The sequence below is a fragment of the Panthera tigris genome, chromosome B3, assembly GCF_018350195.1.
Source record: "Panthera tigris isolate Pti1 chromosome B3, P.tigris_Pti1_mat1.1, whole genome shotgun sequence".
NCBI lineage: Eukaryota > Metazoa > Chordata > Mammalia > Carnivora > Felidae > Panthera > Panthera tigris.
In genome coordinates, this window is record NC_056665.1 from 123,602,112 (window position 1) to 123,620,716 (window position 18,605).

At 37.8% G+C, this 18,605-nt stretch overlaps 1 protein-coding gene across 9 annotated transcripts in view; it reads left to right on the forward strand.

The window, feature by feature from the left end:
* NRXN3 (neurexin 3) overlaps positions 1-18,605 on the forward strand; it is a 1,570,788-nt gene that overhangs the window by 1,502,251 nt on the left and 49,932 nt on the right. For 5 of the 9 annotated variants that reach the window (XM_042990246.1, XM_042990247.1, XM_042990244.1 and 2 more), the window contains one exon: positions 9,478-9,565. In XM_042990246.1, coding sequence (XP_042846180.1) covers positions 9,478-9,565 — 88 coding nt within the window. The remainder of the gene's footprint in view (positions 1-9,477; positions 9,566-18,605) is intronic. The other 4 variants (XM_042990248.1, XM_042990251.1, XM_042990250.1 and 1 more) reach the window with 1 other exon arrangement.

Here is an 18,605-nt window from a genome sequence, read left to right on the forward strand (position 1 = left end):
AAAGTAAATGATTCTATTTTTCCTATTTTCTTCCAAAAACCCATTTCTTCTCCCTGAACTACAGAGCAAGAGAGGACATGGAGAAATGAATAATGGTAAAATTTCAGTTTAAAAACACACATTGGTCTTCTCCATGACTTTTGAATTTTACCATCCATTAATGGAGACCTACATCACTTTTTATGGATTATATTAATATTTGATCTGGTCACTAGCCTGTTAAAAACAGAGGCTTGATTTTGGTGATAGTATTGGCATAAAAACCTCACTTAGCATGGAAATACCACAAAGAAGAAGAAGAAGAAGAAGAAGAAGAAGAAGACGACGACGACGACGGCAGTGGCAGGGAGACAAAAATATAAACAACAAAACTAGATTAGGTCTTTGGAGCTTTGGTTATAATTTTGGCATTCCCTTGTAATGGGTAGACCCTAAATACTCAACAAAGTTTGTGGGAAAAACCAAAAGACTTAACAGTAGGAACACAGCCAAGCCTTCCTGATTAGCTGTCTTAGAGAGGACTGCACCGATCGGAAAAAGCTACCCAACCCAGACCTTAGGTGTATGTAATCAATAGGCTCCTGGTCTAGATTCCTAGAGATGGTGTGTGGTTGAGTGGGGTGGTTTGTATTTTCTTCTTCCTTGCCTCCTAAATAATATGTAATTTCTCCAGGCCAAGAAATAAATTGAAAGGATTTAGAGGGATTTGCTTATCAGTGGAACACCACGTAGCATTACATTCCTCCTGCTTTGGGGAAGGTACATTGAAGTTTGGTTAATCTTCTGTGGTTCAATACTCCTCTTCCCTCTGTCAGGCTGCCTTGAACAACAGATAGATTAATCCCCCTTCTACCCACTCTCTTCTTCCTCCTCCCTCCCTTTTCTCTTGATCCACCCTTCCTTTTTTGAGCAGATGGAAGAAATCTTAAAACTGGAAAGAAAAGAAAAAAAAAAGATGCCACACCACATTTATTTATGTAATCCTAGAAGACCTCCAGGATAGAAAGAAAGACCCCCAATCCTTGGCACAAAATTTGGCTAAGCTTAGCTTGGTTCTTCCACTGTTAATTAAATCTTGAGTCTGCAAAGGGATTTCCTTAAAGGTTAATTCATTAGTAAAAGTTACTATACATCATGTTGTTTTTTATCCTCCTCCAGTATATGCAATGTGGAAAAGAAGAATAAGAATATGGAGGCTGTTGAGGATGAGCAGAGTTTAAAGGGAATCTGGTGGTACTATTTGGTTGGATTCCTATATGATCTGCTCTTGTGAATGACTGTGAATAATCAGTTTTTGTTACAGTGGGTACCACTTATGGACTCACGTTAACTTTATGTTTTTGCAGCTGATGGTGTAGCAGCCTATCAGTTTTTCTAGTTTGGCCTGGCTCAAATCCAAGTAATCTGTAAGCTACATGAAGGAATTGGTCTGTCCAGCCCCCTTAGCACAGCGATTGGCACATCGTAGGCAGCTAATAAACATTTGTTGGGTGAAGACCGATTGAATAAGTAAATGTATGCATACTTAATATCCTATATCAAGAACAATTTTCTGGTTTTTGTTTTCATATTTATTTTCTTAGCTCCAGTCCAGTTAACTAAATTTGGTGATACCGAATGCCGTATCTGTAGCCCAGGGCAATTCTCTTGAAAGCCGCCTCATTTCATGGAAATATGAGTCAAGTAAAATATGTACACATTCATGTCTAACTTGGCAAGTGATTATCTCCAGGAGTGGGCAGGGAGAAAAGAGGAAAGGAGTATTTTGAAAAACCACAATAGCTTGAACTTCAGAAGACAGTTTTAAAATTCACAGGGTGTTCCAATAAAGTTATGTGGGCACATAGATGTAAGGCTTGAGGGGAACTCAAAAAGCATCTTAACTAGATGGAACTTGGTCTCTTTGTCTCCATTGTTCAGAGCCCGCCTCATGGGATTCCCTGAGCTTTCACACTCGAGCATGACAAGTTCAACTCATTTGTTTCATTTTCTCATATTAGTGTCAGGTGTTTGTCTTGAAAATGTCTTGAAAATGACTATGAAGAGGATGTTCAGAACAAAAGGAGGGTATTGATAGTCCCACTCCTAGGTCTTGTTTCTGTATTGGGCTTGAGTTGGAAGAATTGATAGGGTGGTGGGAGAGAGGAGGAAGGGTGAGATTATTGCTTCTAACAAGCTTGCCCAAGCTCCAGGCCTTTTTCTATCTTTGGTTCAGTCTAAAAACCATCCAGTAGTGTGTGTGTGTGTGTATGTACTTCAGAGTAAACCCCTTCAGAGTGGAGGATCTATAAGCATCAATCCAAAAAGGGACTATGCAATGGCAACAATTTGATAAAGCCCTAGTAGATAAATTTTAATAGTGATGGTCAAGGTTTCCAAATCTCATTAAAGTTTATAGATTTACCTAGAGTCTTTGGGTTCTTATTTAATTAAAAGTATCTCAGACATGATTTAAATAGAGAATAAATGTTCATAATGAAGCTGTATGATTCCCTCTCTCATATGAGATACTTTAAACCTCAACTTTATCACAGAATAGAAGTATAGAGGGGAAAAACTAAAACACCAAGTATTTTAAGGAATTGAATTCTTTTCAGCATGAAGCAGCTGCAGAGATGTATGGCTGTTTTCTGTGGGACTTCAGAATATTTATGGGCCTTTCTCTTTTCCTTTTTCACTGGAAGAAAGGCGATCATCATTCTTGAGTGTGTTATTTATAATTTCATAAAGCTGTTCTGTGGCAAGACTTATTTTATCTTGCGCTTAATCTCGGTCAAATAACTGTGCTTCCAAGGAGCTGGGCGGAGAAAAATGATTATCCCCCCAAATGATTAGCCTCTTCTCAGTATAAGATAAAGGGCTAAAGGTTGGAATTTGAAGTCACAAATAGGCATCTGGGCAGGAAGGAGGGCACATGGCGAATCTACCTCGAGCTGTTCTGACCATGGTAGCAGACATTTTTCTCCATGCCAAATAACAGATAGCAATGAAGAATGAAGTAGAGCCACCCCTGTGCTGAGATGAGTAGACCCCTTCAGACTAAATAATTAGAAGCAGGTGATTACAGAAACAATAACTCACTGGAGGAAAATGAGAAGCCAGTTCTGTGAAGCTGAGGGAATTGGAAGGTAAATATACCTATAAATTTACCTGGTGGGTAGAGTTTTGATCTTTCTTCTGTCCCAGTTTATTCTAAGGTAATTTCAATAAACATTGGTAGAAAAAAAAAGAATACAAATGCAATAAAAAAATCTTTCAAGAAAAGAATAAAGAGGACTCCTTCCAGACAGATATTTTATTGAAAGTTATTATAATACCTATCTTTAGTTTTATGAATCCTAATACAGAACCAAGTAATTTCAACATATGGATTAAAAATATGCAATATGTATTTTTAAATGGAGTAATATGAATTATTATTTTTAATATGGGACTTGGCTAATGCACAGGGACAGAAGAACATTTTCCTGCTCTTGAGAAGGCAAAGTAAGATCTTTAATCCGCACTGTGGAGGGATGGCACAGCGAGACCCATGCATGATGTTCTGGAACCATGTATATGAGCTTCCAAAGGAAAGGTGCCGGTTGATGCTGATGAGATGTGGGGAGGGGAAGGAGAGATGTCTGACCAGACAGGATATGAAATTCATGCTCATTATCTGAGTTTTCAAAAACAACAGGATAACTCAGGTAGCTGTTGTTCTGTCATGCTGGTACATCATTTCACCCCTGTACTACTCCTGGGTACACCAGTAGACTGTGCTTCTTCATGCCTCTGAGCCTTTGCAAAGACTGTTGATTTCATCTAGAATGCCCTTCTCCTCCACCAGCAGCTCTCCATTTTCCCTGCTTCAGGGCTTCCTGTCCCTCAGGGCTCATTACCACCCCCCCCCCCCCCCCCGCCATTTGCTCTCTTAGCACCTTATACTTACTCTTGTCAAGGCATTCAGTTTACCCTGTCAAGTTTGCCTGTCTACTCGGTCCTCTCTTCAGAGACTGTGAATCCCCAGAGCAGAGGAACTATGGTTTATCTATCACTTTATCCCTCATAACAGTTACAGTGCTTAACACATAGGTGTTCAGTAAATATTTATTACAGTAATAAGTGAATGGATGAAAGATGAATAAAGCACTTTGATGATATAGTCACATAGCATAGATGGTGGATTTGGGAGTCCATCCACTATCAAACTATTTGGTTCAGAGGCGGTCACTGATCTTGTATTCTTTCTTGAGGGACTTACGTATAATGTGGATATTTGATATATGGGAACCATAATGTGTAAATATCTTAAGTTCAGCCATTGGGAATTATGAGAGCTTTAGGCAATCGTTGTGAGGGAAAGATATGAGGATGACATAGAAGGCCCTTGATAAGCATTCCCAGCATAACTATACAAATGGAAGAACTTCTAAAGCAGTACTCTTCCCTGAAGGAGCATGGATGGTGGGCAGTTAAAAATAGCAGATGTCACTACAAATGTCCACACCCTTGGTTATTATGAGTACTAAAAGTTTTAATATGTGTTAACTGCTTAGTTGACATCTGAGTATAGCAAGTATTTAATAAGTGGTAAATGTTATTAGTAAGCATGATTCTAGAAAGTTCAAATATCTTCTCAAGAGTACTAACTTTTCCTTTTCTCTAAGGATTATGAGTAATTATGAAAAATGGTTATCATTGTAGGAAACACACACAAACTGGTAATACTACTGTATTTTATTTAAAGATAAAATTCCGTAGTTCCATTCTATTCATAATAATTACATCCTGATTCTGTATGTGTCTGCAGTAGTGAAACATAATTCACCAGCCATGGTAACCAATAGTCAAAGAGTGTGCCTTTTTCCCCAAAGTTCAGAGTTAGACCCTGCATTTACTTCTATGTGGGAAAGAGACAAGAAAATTAAAGAGCTACTAAAAGAAAGCCTTGGGTTTTCCAAGAGTAATTTTGGATCATATTGTCATTACTTTAGGAGGTGATTCTAAGTACATATGATCCCAAAACTCTGGTTTGTAATTTGGGGATTTTTTTTTTTAATGTCAGGGATAGGAGTAGTAAAAAAAAATTTTTTAATCCCTAAATATAGTGTTCTAAATCCTGAGTCCTTTGCAAATCAAAGCTTACTGCCCCTGGCAGAGCCAGGATTTCTGAAACCACAGTGTTCTGTGGCAGGCGTGGTAGCATTGGATGCCAGGTTCTCCAGGCAAACATTGGTTACTGCGTTGGGCAATGAGGGGATTGAGATGTTTGTTATGGCTTTGGGAATTTCATTGGCAGTGGCTGTAATTGGTGATGATGGGGTCTGAGGGACCGAAAGGAAGGGGCTGACTTCACATAAAACCCACACAAATTGTCTGGACCCAGAGCCATGGGAAACAGATTATCTTCCAGTGATTTTTAAGCTCTCTTGGCATCTCTATGAGTGTATTTTTCTTTATCACTCTTCATGACAGATGCAACCAGAGGTGATGAATGAAAGTGGAGTTAATGAATTATCAGTAAGAAAGAATAGTTCTTTTTTTCAACGTTTTATTTATTTTTGGGACAGAGAGAGACAGAGCATGAACGGGGGAGGGACAGAGAGAGAGGGAGACACAGAATCGGAAACAGGCTCCAGGCTCTGAGCCAGCAGCCCAGAGCCTGACGCGGGGCTCGAACTCACAGACCGTGAGATCGTGACCTGGCTGAAGTCGGATGCTTAACTGACTGCGCCACCCAGGCACCCCAGGAAAGAATGGTTCTAAAGGGGATGAATATTTGGAGATAGAATGCATAGGTGGATGGAAGCTTTATTTAAACTAGGAATGGCAACTAGGCTTGGCATTGCTGTTATTAATTGATTGATTGATTGACTTAGTCTTAGCTAATATTTACATATTTTATTTAAAATTTATTTATTTTGAGAGAGGGTGTGCACACACGTGCAGGGTAGGGCCAGAGAGAGAGGGAGAGAGAGAGAGAATCCCTAGCAGGCTCTGTGCTGTCAGTGCAGAGTCTGACGTGGGGCTCGTTCTCACTAACAATGAGATCATAACCTGAGCCAAAATCAAGAGTCAGACACTTAACCACCTGAGCCACCCAGGCACCCTGCTTCTACTTACTGAGTGTATACCATATGCCAGGAACAGAGCTTCGCTTTTAACTTGTCACTTAAATTGATGACAAGACACTATGTTTATCCCAATTTATAGATGGAAACATTGAGGCTTGGAGAAGGGAAGTAACTCAACCCCTGGTCACTGACTATAAGTGTAGGAGCTGAGAGTCACAGCTGTGCTCAGTGAAGAGTCAGTCCTGCTCACTCTGTGGTCTGCTAGACTGCCTGTCATGGACCCTCCTTGAAGTCTAGCCACTATTAATAGGAACTACTGGTAAAATGTACTTCTGTTTCTGGAGGAACATTGTATTCATCCATATTCATATAGAAGATCAGCAGAAATAAAATCTCTGGGAAGTAAGACACAGGGTCAGTTTACTGGGGATAAAGGGAGTAAAAATGTGGAAGAGTGTATGTGTGGGGTGTACATTGGTGGTTGAGCCCCATCTGGGGGACACAAGTGGAGGTGAAGATAGGGAAAGAGAGTGCTGGGGACAGTGTCACCCAAAACACGGTAACAGGGAGAACTTGTGCAGTACTAGAGGAGGCAGGGGAAAGCTGAGGGGAAAATAGTAAATATCTTTCAACCTCAGAGTCTGGTACTCTTCCTGAAAAGAAACTCTGTGTCATATCTTTGGCTCATCAAAATGGCTACAACTTTCTTAGAATTGTTAAAAGTTTCCATTAATGTTTCACTAATGCCTTTTTTGGTTTCTATTGGAGTTATGCGTTGCTTTCTCACATTCTGAATGACCTTAAATTTTATTGCCTGGCTTTCAGTTCTTGGGATGAGTTCACTAGATTTTCATTTAACCCACTAGCGTTCACTCAGTACTAGGAACCTACGCTAGTTATGCCACATACAGGCCATTCTGCAAGGTCCTTATAATGAAGTCACCAACAAGTATAATTGATTATACTTTTGAAGTGTGTTCTAGGCCTCTTTTTTATTACCATCCTCTGAGGAATTTTTTAAACAATCTTTTTTTTTTCCCTAATTGCCCTCGTCCCATAAAATTTTAATACCACAGATATACTGTCTATTTGTTTAAGCACTGTGGGCTTTTTGGCAGGTCAGAAACCATTTTAATACCTGAGATCCATCCCCCCTACACACCCAAAACAATTTTTGCTTCCTTGAGGGAGGTCTTCCCTCCATGCACAACTCATGCTTTAGAACTATCAAAGAATGATTGTGACCCTTGCAAAAATGCTGTTTGCCTCTTATGATTGCCTCTGCATTTGCACAGTTGACGTGTGTTCCCTTACCACTTCCCTTCCCTCAGTAACTGAAAGTGGGCCCTGTACAGGCCCACACACACCGGGAAACTCCCAAGGAGGTGTGCTCACCATCTCTGTCTCTACTGCAAAAACATGGTGGCTCTAGGACACAACTGCCAGTTTGGATTTGCTGGAAGTGAAATGCACACTTCAGTACTGTCTAATTGAAAAAAAAAAGTATGTTTGAAAATCCTTTTTTCTATTTACTTGGAGGAGGAGCAGGGGTTGAAGTATCTCCCTGACCAATGTAGAATCAAGATCAATGACATGGTTTAAGGCACCTCTCTACCACTGTCAATTAAGCGAAATCAATTACCTAGTGTGGTTTTTCTACTAATCTTTGTTGTGCCCAGTAATTCTATGCTTAGCGTGTGTACTTCAAAAAGGATGTTGTCTGGAAATACTAAGCATATCGGTTGTCGTGTTCATTTCTTTGCTAGGACTGCCATAACAAAGTAGCACAGACTGAGCGGCTTAAACAACAGAAATTTATTTTCTCACAGTTGTGGGAGCTGGAAGTTCAAGGTCAAGGTGTCAGCAGGGTTGTTGTTTTTTTCTGAGAACTCTTTTCTTGGCTTATAGATGGCTGTCTTCTCCCTGTGGCTTCACACAGTCATCCCTCTGTGCATGTCTGTGTCCTAATTTCATCTTTTTATTAAGGACCCCGGTCATATTTGATTTGGCTTACCCTAATGATCTCATTTTAACACAGACCCTATCTCCAAATATTTGTCATATTCTGAGGTACTAGGGGGCTTAAAACTGCAGTGTTTTAATTTTGTAAGAGTTCAGTCCATAATTAACATCATGTAAGAAGAGGTGTAAAAGAAGTCTATGTGAGCCACAAGTACAGACTTTGACTAAGCTATATCTGTTCAAATCCTATTTCTTACTAGCCGTGTGTCCTTTCTGAACTTCAGTTCTCCTTAAAAGTATAATAATTATATCCATCCCAAAGGATTGTTGTGAGAATTATATCTAATCAATTAATAATAACTGTAATAAATATATATACATGTCTAGCTCAGCATCTGGCTTGTAATTGCTTTTCCTCTTGAATATGGATTCAGACTTCAGTGCACTGAGAATAATAAAATCAGCAAGTCAGTTAACATTATTAATATCAAGGTGGGAAAGAAATGAGCATTTATTGAACAACTGTATATTGAGTACTCTCATGCACATAGTAGGACATAAGATCTGTAGATTAATTATTCAGTAGTATTTATTGTGCCTGCAATATGTATCAGGTACAGAAAATAGTCTTCTCATCTCCTGTATCGCAAAGGCCCTTCCTACTACCTATACATACAGTTTTCTGTATTTCTTGCAGCAGATTCCCTGGCACTGGGGAGTTTCTGCAGGATCGAATAGAAAAAAGAAAATGTTTCAAATTGAGTTACTATTGTTGCAACTACATTTTTTTCTGCTGTCCTCAGAAACAGCCCTACCTGTGTCCAGAGGCTGTCATGTGGTATTTCTCTGCTGGCCTACATTACTAATTCAGTTAATTGCAGCAATTACACGAAGAGATCGCTGCTAGCGAGAAAAGCCATTATACTGTTCCTGAACAGACTGCATTCCTCAGCATTCATTAATTATGCCAGCCTATAGATTCACAACCACCAAATCATGCACTTGAGACCACACGCCATATGCATTGAAACCCTCTCAAAGCTCGCAGTGCCTTTCCGTGCTGGCTTGCACTCGTGTATTGTCCAAAATTTGCATAGCCCTTCTCCTGCCCTTTGGATTCTCAAAATTGAAATTACAGTCAGAAATAGAGTTAGGCTGTACAATGTGACTTATGGGGATGGGATGATCTTGAGCCTCCTGGAACCACTCTGAGTCTTTCACCTCCTCATAAAACCCATACAGGTTGTCTGACCCCATAACCATTCACAGCCACACAAGAGTTTAAAATTCTTTATCCTACAGCATGCCCTCTTTAGAGAAGAGAAAGAGTAATAATGATGGAAGGCAAGACATAGTGATAAGTCTTTGATGCTTTTGTTCATGGGTTTCCTTATCTCTCTCTCTCTCTCTCTCTCCTCTCTCTTCCCCCACCCCATTATTTTTCCTTTGACACGCACAGCCAACATCAGATGACCTTGTTTCATCTGCTGAATGTTCAAGCGATGATGAGGACTTCGTTGAGTGTGAGCCGAGTACAGGTAGGTTAGGTCAGTCTTGTTTTGCTTGCTTTCTTTTTACATTTGCAAAAAACAATACATACATATACGTGAATATACATGTGTTTTATATATATATTATAGTGTGTTAATGTGTGTATTTCCTGTATCTATATATGTATAAGCATACGTATATAAATATTCATATATAATCAAAAGCATCAAATCCCATGGAAGGAGCAGATAAGATCCCAGGGAAATTTAAAGTTATTTCCTGAAAACTAAAGAAAAAGCCATGGTGTGCCGCCTAACTTTGAGCAATCAGACACCCAGCTTAACTATGGGAACAAGAAAAGTACAGCAGCCACTGGCAGTTATGAAATTGACAGGGTGTGGGATCATGAAGATGTCTATACAGAAATAACATCAAAACACCATGAACCCAAAGTGGAACTATAAAGGTAATTTAAGCCTCGTGAATTGTTCTGAGTCTGCATGGCAAACAAAACCAGAAGCCAAAACCAAACATAAATAAATAAATAAATAAATAAATAAATAAATAAATAAATAAATAATAAATACATACATACATACACACATACATACATACATACATTTTCCATGGGATTTCAACAGCAGTTAACATGGTATTATATTTATACTAATTTTGTTCATTGTGCGTTTAGAGAAATTGTGCAGTATTATAGCTTAGTAAAAACAAAATTAGTACTGAACCATGCCATGTCAATAGCTGAGATGCTTCAAAATGTATCTATTGTGCTGAAGTTGAGAGTTGGCAACTTGATGCTTCAGTGTGTTCCCCATTTGCACCCAGATACATTTTGATCTTTTTATGGTCTTTCTTTATAGTGAGCTATATATGATATAATGTCCAGCAGGCAACTGCAGTCCCTGATTATTTCCTATCAATTTTTCCAAGTCGTCTGTTTTGAGACTTGCTATAAGTTAAACATTTATATATATATACTAGAGAACAGATATCATCGAATTTCTGTGTATGTTTAATAGAGTTAAAAGCTGGAGTTGGGTCAAGATCTTATTTCTGCAAAGGCTAAGAGAAATAGAATATTCTAGTTGATTCTTTGGTTTGCTTGATTTTTTTTCTTTTCTTTAAAAAAAGAGGTGAGCCATTAAACATTTTCTTTTGCTAATTCTGGAGAAATTCAAGGTTTGTGAAAAAAAATAATATAACCAAAGAAAAAACCTTCCAATTCTTACCCCAAGATGATTTACATTTTCTCAAATTTTGTTGAAGGACTGACTGGTGTCTTGCAAGTGGCTTTGAATCCAGGAAGTTCTGTGGGTTCCAATTTTTAGCATTACTTAGGGATATAATAATAGGTAGGACCTTTGCATTTTGGAGTGTGACCTGTTTCTTTGGGAGCTCAGTTGTGTAGAAGGAAAGCAACTGTGGCCTGGTGGTCAGATTTTTTTTCCAGATTATTAGACAATAATGTACTACATGAGGCTTTAATAATACTGGAGGTTAGATACATCCAGTCTATACCAGAACTTGGACACCAAGTTTTTATTCACTCATTAATTCATGCATTCATTCATTATTTCTGAGTGCTAGGGCAGGGTACAGTGTATCTCTAGAATTGAGGCCCTCCTGTTCTAATAATTTTCATAAATGAGCTCTTGGAAAGTAGAATTAGGAGCTTTGCTACCTAAATTACCTCTCCAAAATAATTCAGTTCAGCAAGTATTTTTTGAATTAACTGTGTGTTAGGCATGTGCCCCGTCTCAGGAATTCAGATATATATATGACATGTTCCCAATACATATGTTAAGTTAACTGATTTCATGGCCAATAGTTTCAGATATCTAGACTTTATTTTGGATTTTTCTATTTATCCTTTCTCTGGTTTTCTTGCTTTCATAGCAGAGATATCTGTATATATGCAACAATGTTGATCAAACCTTTAGATTTTAAGTCTTCTCATAAAAATTAAGACTTGACCATTCCAAAATATTACCCCTGTCTTCCCCTACTACTTCCCTGCCTCTTATGCTAAGTCATTTCCATAGCAACCTCCATAACAAAACAGAGGGGGTTTCCAGATCTGATTCATGAGTACAGCTTCCCAGGTTGTGGGTGTATATTGCCATTTGGTATTGAACTTGAACAGGCCCACACTTGAATGGCCCCAAGCTAAGTCCATTTGCTTTTTTAGTGGCTGCACAGGTGTTTCATCTGATTCAAAAGCAGAGGACAGAAATTCAATGCCAGCATTTCTTGAGTAATATAATTACATGGGGCAGGTGGGAGATAAAAGCTGTTTTTAAAACAATCTGTTGTGTTCTCTGAGGGGATGTAGGAGGGGACATATAAATAAAGTAGGTGACAGAGTGTTTACCCTGAAGGAGCTAACATGTAGCTCTAAGAGACTAATATTGATCCCTTCTGCCTGGGATTATTCAACTCATCACATTTGAAGAAGGAGCATTTCTTCTTTCTAAATTTATTTACTCCATAAAGTATTCCTGATAAGTGATTCAGATATACAGGGAAATATGTCAGAAGCATATTTAATACAGAAAGGAGGTAGATATTCCTAACTGATGTAGAGATTTTACCCTGGAGGCCTGATTAACACTGAGGAAGGTTACATAGAGATACAAAGCCCTCTTCTGCATCCCATGAGAAATATCTCCATAGCCTTCACATCTTCCCAAAACAGTGTGGGTTAAAAATCAGAAAAATGCAAGCCAGTTGTTTCTGGGGCTAGGTTTGCCCTGCCTAAAGAGAAATCTTTCATTGCCCATGCAACAACAGATAATAATGGCAATATTTGGATCTCTTCGGCATATATGATTACTCTGAGATTCTGTGTGAATATTGAGATTAAAATTTTGGGTTTGAACATTCTAATTCACTGCCTCAGTTTCTCAAATTTTACTCTTTCCAGGCCTGATGTTTGATGGAAACACACTCAGTTTGGTTAATTACCCAGGCCTTGTTTTATTTTATTTAACAATTACCTTGTCTTCTCTCATTTTGTTGGCAAGTTGAGGATTTTCTAGCTGTCTCAGTTATAAGGCATTTAACTTCTACTGATTCTTCCCTGATTATTTAGGTTCACTAGAAGCTCTTATTTTTCATAAATTTGCATAATTTAGAATTTGCTCTATTCAACAACTTTTGTTTTCATTTGGGCATCAAATTTTAAATGAAATTATTTTTATTTTTAATCTTCAAATCAAAATGGATTTTAAAGCTTCTGGTTTTGAGTCAGATGTAAGCAACTGCCTTTCGTGCCCACAACTCACTTTGGCACTTAGAGATCACGCTCATTTGTGTAGCTTAGTTATATCATCTTGAGGGACCACTTAAATTTTTTTGGACTTTGGCTGATGATAGTCTAGAAACCTTTAGGTCTAATGGGTCTCAAATTTTCTCTGGATGGAATGAGTAAAAAACGAACAAACAAAAAACCCCTGCACCGTTAGAGCCACACAGAGAGTGAAAGCTCAGTTAGTATTTGACTGAATTTATATGACCCTCAACATACCTCATAATCTTACATTAAAGTTGGAGATATTTCTTACCTCTAACTTCATCTGCCTTTAAAGAGCCAAATAAAACCTGTTGAATTATTTAAAATATATGATTCCATGCAAATAAATATCACCCTAACAAAATCCACATTTCTTAAAAAAAATCCTCTACTTTTTATAATGAGTCACAGGTAAAATTACATTTTCTGAACATTTACTTTGAGAAACCAGCATTGAAACTGTGGTAGGTTCCCCTCCCTAAGGAATGTGAGGAGGAAACACACACACACACACACACACACACACACACACACACACACACACACAACCTCAGAGCAACCAGGCTGTAAGAGTGAGCATGTGACCTCCCTCACGACCTTGTAACCTGAGACCACCTAATCAGACTGCATGTTTGTGTGTTCCCATATATGGGAGACAAAGAAATAGAAAATGTATAAAAAACTACACCACATGGTGATTGGGGCTCAGTTCTTCCATATGAACCCAACTGAGACCAGCTGGCATGAGTAAAGTTGCTTCCCAGAAAGAAAAGCCTCAGTGTCATGACCCTCTGTGGGAGAATCCTGGTACAAAAGTTTATAAAATCATAATGAAGGTATTTACATCAAATGAAAATATGCAGAAGAATATTTGAATAGCTATTTCAGGACTTAAAATTGGGGGTTAGGGTTTTAACTTTCCTAATTTGTGCACATGAATTGCATTCCCCACAAAGGAAGTCAGTATCTATTTAATATCTCAGACTTTGTCTTTGCATACAAACCCTTTTTTTCCCAAGCACACTTCTGTTGATATTAAATCATGCTGTAAATTCCTGTTTCATTGTTCTCACCTCTTTGGATCCAACAGCAACAACAAAGTAGAGAAGCTGGAGAGGATTTATATGACCACTAGAAAATGGGATTTTTGATAAATGAAATTATGGAAGTCAAATTCCACTTAAGATCTTTAGTAAATTCACATCTGTGATTTAAAATGTGGGAATCAATTCTGAAACATAGAGAAATTGATGAAAGTCACTTCCTAAATGTAAAAAATATCTTCTCTCCCTTCCTGCTCCTATCCCCACTCTCTCCATCTTTAGAAATAGAAAACACTGTATTCTTAGGTGAGCGTTTATATAATTAAAAATTACCAACTTTCTGAATTTTATATATTTATGATCTCAGTATTCTAAAGTCCTGGGGCAGGGGTCACAGAGCAGAGAAAAAAATACAAAGAAATGCCTTTTACACCTGAGAAGTGGGCATGGCAACAATTAGCAACAGTATTGATTTACCCAGCCATTACACAGGGATACATTTTTCTAGTTGTCAATTAGCCAGGGGTCTTGCCTCCACTTTTGTTAAATGTCCTTTGATCAAATCTCAAGGGACAGTACGTCCACCAGAGGGCAGACAGTAAAAGGAAGTAAAGATGAAGCAGATCCATCCATCAATAGACCTGTGCTAAACAATTTTCTTAATGGTTGGATTGAGGGAGATGTTTAAACTATTGGCAGTAATTTGAGATCACAAAATAATTACTTTTCCCAGAGTGGTTCTCAGATGTGTTTTTACTCCTCAAATCTACAGCCCTCACATTTGCATTTGGTGTTATTGCTACTTTGTTCCTCTTTGTTAGTCGCACTATAATATTCAACCCAGTGTGGGTGAAATTTAAATTTGGCAAAACACCAAGAGCATAGCCTTATTTATGTTCTCCAGGTGGAACTGGGTTCTTAATCTTTATCCGTTTGAGACGCCTCAGCATTTATAATAGGAAAATCTGGCGCTGAATTGTTAAAAGTTCACCAAATCCTTAGGTTTTTATTTGCTGGAACACCATGGAAAATGCAGCTGAAATGTTAAGACAATAATAATTTTAGATCAGAAGGATAAGAAGAAATAGAGTCTTATCTTTCAGAATCCATAGTTTAAAAAAAACTGAATGTGCTGGTCATCGACATTAAATATGATATTTTTAATCTTATATGTGTATAGAAATACATTTTGCCATTAGTGTTTTCAGCAAGCTTGAAGAATTAGCAACTTGCACATTTTATTTGGGTTTTTATTCAATTTTAGAAATATTGTTCCACATGGAAAAATTGGCTCATGACATGATAATTCTATTTACAAATCTTGAATCACCACATGGAAAAATTTTTCTAAAATTAAATGAAATCAAGTGTATAGTAGCATAGTCAACGCATAAATAAAATGCCATAGGAATGTTTGAGCGTCACGTGTCCAGAATCCACCGTGGAGCCCAAGTCCACTTTAAAACACTTCGAATAAAAGGATAATGGGAAGTAATCTCAAAATGGTTTCACTTTTGTTAAGAAGAATGTACACAGATGTTGTTTCGTTAATTTAATTAATCATTGTTGGGTATAGACCTTAGTCACTTTTACATTTGAGTTATAATACATGTCTGGTGTACACAAAGGGAAAGAGTTATTGACATCTTTAGATCCAGGCTAAATTAGGGTAAGAATAGAAATATATAGGAAAGCCTACTAATTGGCTGGTAGGCAATTGATAGCTCAGGCATGATATACAGAAAATATGTGACTCATGGATTGACCATTATCATGGTAACAAAACAGTTATTTTTCGTAACAAAAACAGTAAATCTAATAACCAGAATGATAAAAATAAAAATTCCATTTATCTCCATTACTCAACATTTTGTGGTATGTTGACAAGGGAGGGGAATCAATGAGATCAATGTGTAAGTGTACACATTTCCATTTGAAAGTTTTGGAAATCATTTGTACAATAACTTTTAGTGACTGCTATGGGTAGCCACTAGAATAGGTGATAGGAAAACAAAAATAAGGGGCAGCTGGGTGGCTCAGTTGGTTAAGCAGCCGACTTCGGTTCAGGTCGTGATCTCGCGGTCCGTGAGTTCGAGCCCCGCATCGGGCTCTGTGCTGACAGCTCAGCTCAGAGCCTGGAGCCTGTTTCAGAATCTGTGTCTCCCTCTCTCTGACCCTCCCCCGTTCATGCTCTGTCTCTCTCTGTCTCAAAAATAAATAAACGTTAAAAAAAATTTTTTAAATAAAAAAAAATAAGACATAACACCTCTAGGAGTTCATAGTCTTTTAGGGAAGACAGATACAAAAATAAAGGGAATAAAAAGGAAAGAAGGGAAAGAAAGGGAAGAAACAGTGTGGACGATGAATGGAAATTCCTAGAATGTTATCCAAACTCAGAGGAGATGTTGCTAATTCAGCGATAGCATACCCCATCTAAGGATGGGCAAGAAAAATCATAGAAGATGATGCCAGTGACAGAATCATTTAACCCCAAAGATCATTCTTTTGTATCTTAGTTTGGGGGCACAGAATTTCAGATTCACTATGATTGAGAAATTAGTACAGTTCAGTAATAAACTTCTCTTTGAACACATGTACAGCATGGTGTAGGTCCAGGGCTTCTTAGGTAGTAGGGTAAGGATGGGCATGGCTAAGGGAGCATTCCAAGACAAACTCATGAGAACTTCCTGATTTCAAACGCCAATGCAAGTAGTTGATAACATGTGAGCTTAATGAAATCATTAAGCAAGCGTTCCCCCTGCCCCCACCAACTATCCTCCAAATTAATAAAGAGGGATTGGGTTTCTAAAGAAAGTTTTTTATGAGTTTTTCTTTGTTTTTGTTCTGTATTTTTTCTCCCATAAGTCCTAGTATATATACTGTGTGTGTGTATATATATATATATATATATATATATATATATATTTATATATAATATGTGTGCATACAAAATATATAGTGCCTATCCCTCCATATATATGTAGACACAGTATAAGTGATATTAGACTAATGTAAACAGAGATTAACAACAGTCCCTGCCATCAGTCATGTGTTTACACAGAAATTCACACCATCATCTTTACATCAGCCAACATAGACATGCATGATACTGTTTTAACTTGGCAAACAAAGCATGTGAACTTTTCTTTGGGTTTTATTTCCTTCTGTATCATAATTACAGTGATGACTACATAATTCAGTTATCCTTGGGAGGGGTGGAGAGAAAAAATTATACAGATATATCTATCCATATATGCACATTCCTGTGTATATATATAAATAGATATATACCTTGTATATATTTGAAAAGCATTTTCTGCTGTTTTCACCTCATCTTGTGCCGCATGAATTTTTGGTGTTCAATTTACTTTATTTTGTTTTGATTCATATTTAGTATTTTGGTCATTATGGCTATGTTAAACTCATTGCTATATTTATTAGTAATTATAATCATTTTTTTAAATACTGAGAGATATATACATATACAAAACAAACAAGGCAACAAAATCTTTTCTTGCCATCCTAATCTCTAATTTCTCCCCCTTCAGCATATCCCTCCAGTATTTATATTTATGTTCAAAACAAACCCCAGCAAATCCAAGAAAGTTGTGTACAAAAGAATGAAACATTGTGTTTTCTTCTTCTTCCTCCTATACATATTTTTTGCTTTAATTTCCTTCCTTTTCCCTTTTCATTTTTCCCCATATCTGCACAGGCCACTTGCCTTTACTCCCCACCCCCCTTAAGACCATGTAATTAATTGAAAGGAGGACAGATGAGCCAGAAAAAAACATAAAATAAAAAAAGAAAGAAAAGGAAAGGAAAGACAGACAGACATCCAGATACAACAGAGAAACACATCCCTGTCCACAAATTTCAGATGGCATAAAAAGAATTTTATTGCAGATGTAGAATATTTGTTGTATCTTTTATTTCTGGACAAGCCCAGGATCATTGTGTGGCATGCAGTGACAGTTTTGTAGCTAATCAACTAACCATGGCCTTCATCACCAATGCATGGCTGTAACGATGCCATCTTGTGTTTCATCCAAGTGACACATCCAGGCTAACCCAGCAAGTCCAGTTGTATGAATTGTGGGGGTAACTTTTGTAGTTATAATTTCACGGGTTCTCGTTTTTATTATTTCCATTGGGTCACGGCGGCCCATGAGCTGCTCTCACGACACATCTGTATGCTTTTGTTCTTGTGTTTGCTTTCCTCAACACAGCAGTCAGGCATGTGTCTCTTGTCTGGCACATCTGTCTTGCCATCTTGTCTTGGAGTCCACTGTTATGCTGTCGTTCTGTGATTCTGTTCTCTGTAACATGTGGTTTGAAATGCCCTCCCTTTATTTCTCACTCCTCTATTGTTTCTACTTTGAACCTTACCCCTAGGGAACTTCACAAAGGAGCAAAACAAATTTTCAGTCGAAATGTAAGGCTGATAACTGTGGTTTGCATCTGGAAGTCATAAGTTGCACTTTTTACCTGGCTAAGGGGGCAAAACTTATAGTGGGAAACTGCTAATGATAATAGTCAAACAACCATCCAATCAACAACAATAAGAAACCCTTGTTGATTTTTTTGACATAATTAAATGGGCTTACTGTTAAAGAGATTCCGTGTAAGAGCTGATTTCCAAAGAGTTTTTCTATTGATTATCAATCTGCTAGTTAAACCTTGTCTTCAGGAAGAGATCAACAGAAAAGTTTCTCAAAAAGTGCTAGTAAGGGAGCATCATCATCA